Here is a 7,500-nt window from a genome sequence, read left to right as displayed (position 1 = left end):
ACTATAGAAGTGTGGTCTCTGTTTTCTGAAATATTTTGTTTTTTTAACATTCGTCACTCGATAAATCCAAAATTTTGGAAAAACTTTCTTTGAGAAATAAGAAATTATATATTGAAACTCTCAAAACACATTAAGACAAATATTGAAAAGCATTAAATCTCAAGCAGAAAATAAAACTTACAGTATACGTCTCTCGGTAAGTATTAATGCATTTCACACATGAGCTTGTACATAGGATGATTTGAACGACGGTGACTTTGACTATAATAATGGATAACACTGCGAGCGTGTGTAAAATGTGGTTTAAAAACATGACACGAGAAATGGCAGCTGCTGTTTGGAGAGAAAAGATTTTAGATAATAGATCCTATATATTATACACAGTGGCCTCATCGCTTCACAGATATTTATAAAAATAAATACTTTGACAAAAAAAAAAAAAAAAAAGAGAGTGTTTCTCACATTTGCTAGCGTAATTAATTAATCGGAGAACGATAATAAATAATTAAATCAAATAAATAAATAATTTGCATTTGTTTAACATTGTTTCGTGTACTTCTTTTTTTTTCTTTTTTTTTTTTTTTTTTTTTTTCCTTTTTTTGTTTATATACGATTTATAAAGTATTATAATGTGGCGTTTTCGCTAATAGTTCGTTGTGTATCGCTTTTTATAAAAAAATATGAACATTATTCGATTTCGAGCGAGTTTTTTGGATCCTTAATAAGAAAGTCGATTCATTCACCTTTAAAGTTCGTAAAATTCGTTAGATCGTTTATAATCTTAGCGTTAGATGAATTTGGCCCATCGCGAGAGCATTGACTCAAAGCTTTAGGAAGGATAGGAAATTACTCCAACTATATAATAATACTAGATGTTTCGATAAAAAAAAAAACAAATTATATCATGCAATTTAATACAATATAATATTATGTATATATAAACATCCATTAAATTAACAGGATTTAAATACACCATATGATTTGAATTTTTATTTTATTCATTGTGAATCTGATCTTCATAATGATATAAACGTGTAAACATTACTATTTCTTAAATAGTTGGAGTAATATTAGCCATATATATATATATACATATATATATATATATATATATATATATATATATATATATGCTCTCGCAATAAGAGATATGAATTATTCGTAATATAAAATTCGTTTTTTTCTTTTTTTTTTTATATTAATAGTCGTTTTCAAGCACAGCTTCGTTTATTTTCTCCCTCTAGAACGCTTGCAAGAAAATATCGTTTATGATCATTCATGTTTGCGGGCATAAGGAAAATTGTATACCTAAAATGATGCAGGATAGGCGCTTGACAAGTGTTCTAGAAGAGTCGTTATATTGATGCTTTTTTTTTTTAACGTGTTATCTTTTTAATGTAAAGATATCAGAGAAATAAGTATTATTGTCCCTTCAGTATAGTCTTATTTAAGTACAAGCCGTTCTTAACAATCAACGGATATGTGTAATTCATAAAAGATAACAAGGGTAATTAGCCCGAGAATATGGAATAAATAAATATTTTCATCTGTATTTGAATTTTTTTTTTGTTTTTTTTTTCTTTTTTCTTTTTTGTTTTTTTTTTTTCTTTCTTTTTAATCCTTTACATTAAAAAGACACCACCAATCTTTTAATGCTAATACTCATGACGTGTAGAACTTATTGGTCTATTCCCGATTATTTCAGAACACCAAGTTGATAAAAGATTGCCCTTTTTTTTACACGTACATGTTATTAATAGTATTCCCATACTAACTAACAATCCTTGTCCTTTATTGTCCTTTTTGAAAATTGGGTGATTCCATAATTTTTAATAAATTATGAATGTACACACCAAAATAGCAAAAAGGTAAAATTAATATTTTTTGATTTCACTTAATTTTTGCCTTTCAAGATGGGAACAATTTGTAATTTGTCCGATACATTGTAATATTAAATTAGAGGTCTGATTCACCGTACAATGCAGTAGAAAATGAGCGGTAATCTAAAGCTCCAGGAATTGCATTCGGACCTTTGTATGGTGGCATTCGTTGAATGCAATATTCAGCTTGATCGGGAGGTAATTCTCTCCTCAATTCATCGGGTAGAATATATGGCTGTAAAGAAAATTAATAATACAGATTGTATAAAGCTTAAATTACAAATCTTTATAAACAATTATCATTTATCTTATCTTATCTTATCTTATCTTATCTATTATTTTACCTTATCACCGGCAAGAATGCGGAAACTATCGATCACTTGTTCAGCAGTATCAGTGTCTGTAGATTCGCGCGTCATAAAGTCTAAGAATGCATCAAAGTGCACGTAACCTGAATTATTAGGATCAACGATCGCCAATATTCGTTGGAAGTCAATATCACCCTGCCTATCTTTTCCAATAGAATAGCCCAAAGAAACGAGACACGATTTGAATTCATCTGGAGCCAATCTACCTGTTCTATTTTTGTCAAAGTGATTGAAACTGCTACGGAATTCATTAAGTTGTTCTTGAGTAATGCCCTGTATAAAAGAAATTAAAGATATATATGTATACATAAATATATATATATACACCATATGATTTAATATTATGCAGTATTCTTATTATAGTTCATTTTTGTAATTTGAATTTATTACCTTGGAGTCTCTTGTAAGAATCTGATTCTCAACTTCATTAATATTACGATTAATAGATGTTAGAAGTTGTTCCCAACCAACTCTTAATGTTTCCATCGTATATTGTGTGTAACGATTTTCAAAGATCATGCCTTCTTGGACCGCTTGATGAATTTTCTCTAATTCCTCAAGATGTGCCTTATATTGATAAACAGCTTGTTCGTACTCTTTCAAACGATGCAATTGATCTTCTAGCGTACCCTGTAAATATTATTATTTTCGATATAATATTCCTATAATTCCAAGATATTTTAATATTGAAAATATTTACTTGAAGTCCCAAGCCAATAGCAGTAACAGCATCCAATTGTCGTTCTATCCATGGTCCAACGGCATTTGCTTTTTCAGCGAATTGTCGTCGAAGCAATTCATTATCTTTTTAAAATTTGTTAAGTACTCGCATAGATAGTTTTGTATGTATTTATCGCATTAATATTAATATCATGATATCTAAATATTCGACATGAAAAATAAAGAAAAAAAAAAAAAAAAGAAAAGAAAAAAAGAAACATGAGGAAAAAATAAGACTTAAAGATATAAGGATACTTTGCTGCTTGCGAAGTTCAGCTTGTAATGTACCATCACGTTGTGGTACCAGTTGCCTGACATCACTCCATTTTTTAGTTAGATCCTATCACAATTAAAATGCCGATTAGTATGTCAAGTATCATACATTCAGCATCTACAATTATAGTTGCTTACCAAAGCGGTAAGAGTTGTATACGGATTTTCAAGACCACCTGGAATCTGGAACTGCTTAACTATTGATTCAACTTCACGTACTAATCCCACAATTGCATTGTATTCCTTATCAGCTTCACCTAGAGTTGCTTTAAATGCAGCATGTGCATCCATCAAACCTTGAATTTCTTCCATTGTATGTACAATAAACATGTCCACAAGATCTTCTCTAGTTCCATCCAACCAATTGTTGAACGGCTATATAGCATACAAATTAGATTAGATATAAAATCATAAATTTAATCTGATAATTAAATATAAAATTTATTTACTGCAGCTCGTTTTGCGAATTCCAGATGCAACACATCAATTTTCTCTAATATACGTTCTGCTTCATCAAGTGCTTGACGTCTACGTTGAGTAAGTGTACCCAAACGATCCCACTGATCACAAATTCGTTGACATCTAGCATTTACAGACGCACTATCATGATATTCCAATGTACTGTGAAAATATTCATAATATAAATATAAGAATAACTTGTGAATTTAATATAAATTGTAGATAGAGAGAGAGAGAGAGAGAGAGAGAAAGAGAAAGAGATATAGTATATATAGATTATTACTTCAATTCTTGAGCAATTGCAGCAATTTGTTCTACACGATCTTGATGTGCCGCAAGATCCGATTCAAAGGCCTCGTGCTTCTTTTTTAAAGCCTTCAACTCGTTTAACTTGCATTGTCGGAAATGCTGTGAAGTAAGCATTTCTTCTTTACCTGCTGTCCAATCTTCATGTGCATCGGCTTTGTGCTTGAACTTTTGAGCTAAGTGCTCCAATCTTTCTAGACGCATCATTTCAGACAGTAACCATTCTTCAAAGGATTTCTCTGCTAACTCTAAGCCTATAATTATTGATAATATTTTAGTTTTATGAATTACAAATATCAAAAATATAAAAAGACATTGCAAGTAATTGTACCTTTCCAGGCTTTATTAATATCTGATACCATTTTTCCTTCGGTGGGCATATATGCAGGACGATTACTCAGTCTCAGCTTAGTTTGCAGAGTATTAAAGTTGGTTTCAAGTTTAGCTTTTTGCTCAACACGCGGAGGTTTGTGCTTACGACGATATGTTCTATATTCTTCTAATTTCTTTTGACAACCAGCGAGAGAATTGTCTGTTTGACGACTAGCAAGCCACGGCATTGTGCGACGAATCCATTCCAATAAATCGGATGCCAAACGCTCATATTCTTCCATCAGTCTTTCATTTTCTTGATTTACTTTCAAAACCTTACAAATCCTATTAGCTGCTGTTTCAGCCTATAACATAAACTTTATCATTTGTTTCATAAAACACAAGAAAAATTATTGTATCGATTAAAAATGTTTGTTAAATGTAGGATTTTACATGCAAATGCAAAAGTAAAGACAATTAGATTTTTTATCGAGTTCGTTCGTCAACACTAATTTAGTAAATGTTATATACATACATGCATATTAGATTACAACTGTTATAAATTAATGTGAAATTCTTAAAACACACCTTTTGAGCACCGCTAAAACAGTGGTAATAAGAAGAAACGTAGGTCATCACAGCCCTCTCATCAGGCATTGCTGTATTTCGCATATCTAGAAAAACACAGTCAAAGAATCTCAAACCATGCATTGTTAACTTAAATACCCAAGTAAAGATTCATACATGTATCTCAACAGTTGTAAGAAGTATTTAGATATACATACATACATATATATATATATATATATATATATATATATATATGCTTTCATTTAGTTTAGCTTTACCTTACATTTAAAAAAGTGAATATAGCAAATATAATATAAGAATAAAATAATAGAGAAATCACTGCTGGTTCAAAAAATATCCATTGCAATGTATGATGTATTGCCAGACTCTCATGTTTTGATGGTAGTATATTTAGAATAAAAAGGTTCATGTTATTCATCGATTAGCATGATTAAATTCTGTTAAAAATAAGCACACAATCTAATTGTATTAGTGAAAAATTGCACAGGTCACTTTGTAACAGGATAAAGAACACGCATTTCTTTGCGCTGACCTGCTGAGCACCTTGGAAGGCATGGTAGTAGCAGGAGACGTACGTCATGATTGCTCGCTCATCAGGCTTGGGAGTGTTGATCAAATCTATATGATATTAAGGGAACATAATATTAAGAGTTGATATAATACAATTTAATGTTCAAAAAGAGACTTTTATCCGTTTTTAGCGCCTTCCTGCATTCCTAAATTGTACCTAATCTGGTAGAATTTTGTATATAAAAAAAAAACTTAATATATTTAAGCTTTCTTTCATGTAAAAAGTACAAAATAATGTACAAATTTATTTTAAATATAGACATAGCAATACATACCATCAGGATCTAACATGCGAGGAATGTCCAAATATTTCTCAGCAACATCAAAGGCAGTATTTAAGTTTTCCAAAGGATTGTCCTTGCTAAGTTTATTATAATCGATCAGATCAGGACGATGACGATGGATGAGAGCACAGAATGCAAGACCATCTTTGAAGGATAAGTGGAAATTTTGAACATTAACATTCTTGTATGGTGCAGTTTTACGTTGACACCAAAGCAGCAGCCCCTCTTTTGCTGTCATTTCCTCAACGGAAATATCTTGGATAGCAAATCTCAGAATTATAGTCCATATCATACCCAATGTCATTTTTAAATTACCATCAACAATCTCTGTAAACAATTAACATATAAATTTCTCAATTTTCATTAAGAAGAAAGTGGAAATTAATAGAACAACCAACCTTCTGCTCCAATAGAGACTAATTTTACCCCTTTACTTGCAATATAGTCAAGGGCTTTATTCACATTAGCAATCTTATGAAATCTCATTTTGCCTCTATCAGGTCGTGGAAGGGTTTCTCCTGAAATAACTTCTAACAGCAACATCAGTTTTAACCCATTTCGAAAGTCGTCTTCGATCGATTCGATGGCAGTGCCTGCTTTACGAAGATGTGAATTACACCATGCTGTGAATGTCTGAAATTAGAAAAAGAAAAAAATATATATATATAAATTTATATGTTGTAGTTTTTGTATAGCTTTCTATTATATAAAGTTTTTTATTATCTCACAATATATTTAAATGTTTAATTTATTGACAATTAAAATAGTACAGGTATTACTAATAAATAAGAACAAAAATTGAAATGCTAGAAACATATAGGATCAATCAAATTTTTTCTCAGAACTGTAATCAAAAATAAGCAAGATGTATAGAATTTAAAATGAAGAAATGGCAACTATATTACATCAGATATATTTTAGTAACGACCCCGATCTCTCCAGCTATATATATCTTCTGTCCTGGTTCTTAAAATGTGCTTCCTATTACTTTTAACAATTATTTTTAAAAACTATTTATTTTAGTTTATATCTGAAATAAAAAAAAAAGCAAGGAACATTTATCTTATGAATAAAAAAAAAACTGAAAATTTGTATAAATAATATTTTATCTTAACAAATATTATACGAAATATTTTCCTTACAAATAAAATCAATTCTAAATAGCACACATACATTTTTTTCATTTCAATCTTTGCTCTTTAATTCATATATTATATTTTTACAATCATAATACAAAAGGCATATAAAATTAATATTATTTAATGATTGATATTACGAAGGATTAAATAAGCTTTACTCCTTCTTAAATTGTATAAAAAGAATGTACTGAAAAAGATTCAGGAAATGTTGGATTCTATATAGTACATCTTTAGTAGTGGTACCTTTTATATACAGATAAAACGTGAAACCTATAATCCACTATAAAGTACTCAATATAAAGCATAAACAAAATATGTATTTACGCATACAAATGTTTGATTATTTTTTCATATAAATATATTTATTTTTCTAAGAGATACATTACAGAAATACATTACAGACATTAATTATATACAGATATAATAAGCAAAGATTTAAAAATTTAATTCCTATATAAATGGCCGCCATAACGATCATGATAATCTAACAATATCAATAATAATAATAAAAAAAAGACATAGCTGCGAAAAGATTTTTTGGAAGGGAAAAATATTGCGTGAAACTTAATACGGGTAGCGTGAAGCACGACGAGCCAAA

The 7,500-nt window shown here is 29.7% G+C and overlaps 1 protein-coding gene across 5 annotated transcripts in view; it reads right to left on the bottom strand.

The window, feature by feature from the left end:
* Positions 1–556: 556 nt before the first annotated feature.
* Actn (alpha actinin) overlaps positions 557–7,500 on the bottom strand; it is a 15,362-nt gene continuing 8,418 nt past the window's right edge. For 3 of the 5 annotated variants that reach the window (XM_035887608.2, XM_035887607.2, XM_035887609.2), the window contains exons 3-14: positions 6,162–6,396; positions 5,755–6,090; positions 5,442–5,527; positions 4,338–4,683; positions 3,984–4,260; positions 3,691–3,862; positions 3,380–3,616; positions 3,224–3,308; positions 2,949–3,052; positions 2,639–2,878; positions 2,225–2,521; positions 557–2,115 (exon numbers count right to left, since the gene is read on the bottom strand). In XM_035887608.2, the coding sequence (XP_035743501.1) occupies positions 1,957–2,115; positions 2,225–2,521; positions 2,639–2,878; positions 2,949–3,052; positions 3,224–3,308; positions 3,380–3,616; positions 3,691–3,862; positions 3,984–4,260; positions 4,338–4,683; positions 5,442–5,527; positions 5,755–6,090; positions 6,162–6,396 (2,574 nt within the window). In that variant the 3' untranslated portion in view covers positions 557–1,956. Of the gene's footprint in view, positions 2,116–2,224; positions 2,522–2,638; positions 2,879–2,948; positions 3,053–3,223; positions 3,309–3,379; positions 3,617–3,690; positions 3,863–3,983; positions 4,261–4,337; positions 4,684–4,906; positions 4,993–5,437; positions 5,528–5,754; positions 6,091–6,161; positions 6,397–7,500 lie in introns of all 5 variants that reach the window. The other 2 variants (XM_035887612.2, XM_035887610.2) reach the window with 2 other exon arrangements.

The sequence above is a fragment of the Vespa mandarinia genome, chromosome 8, assembly GCF_050613455.1.
Source record: "Vespa mandarinia isolate Hongniang chromosome 8, ASM5061345v1, whole genome shotgun sequence".
NCBI classification, from domain to species: Eukaryota; Metazoa; Arthropoda; class Insecta; order Hymenoptera; family Vespidae; genus Vespa; species Vespa mandarinia.
The sequence above is the reverse complement of the archived record's forward strand: the minus strand, read 5'-3'. Positions and strand labels throughout refer to the sequence as shown.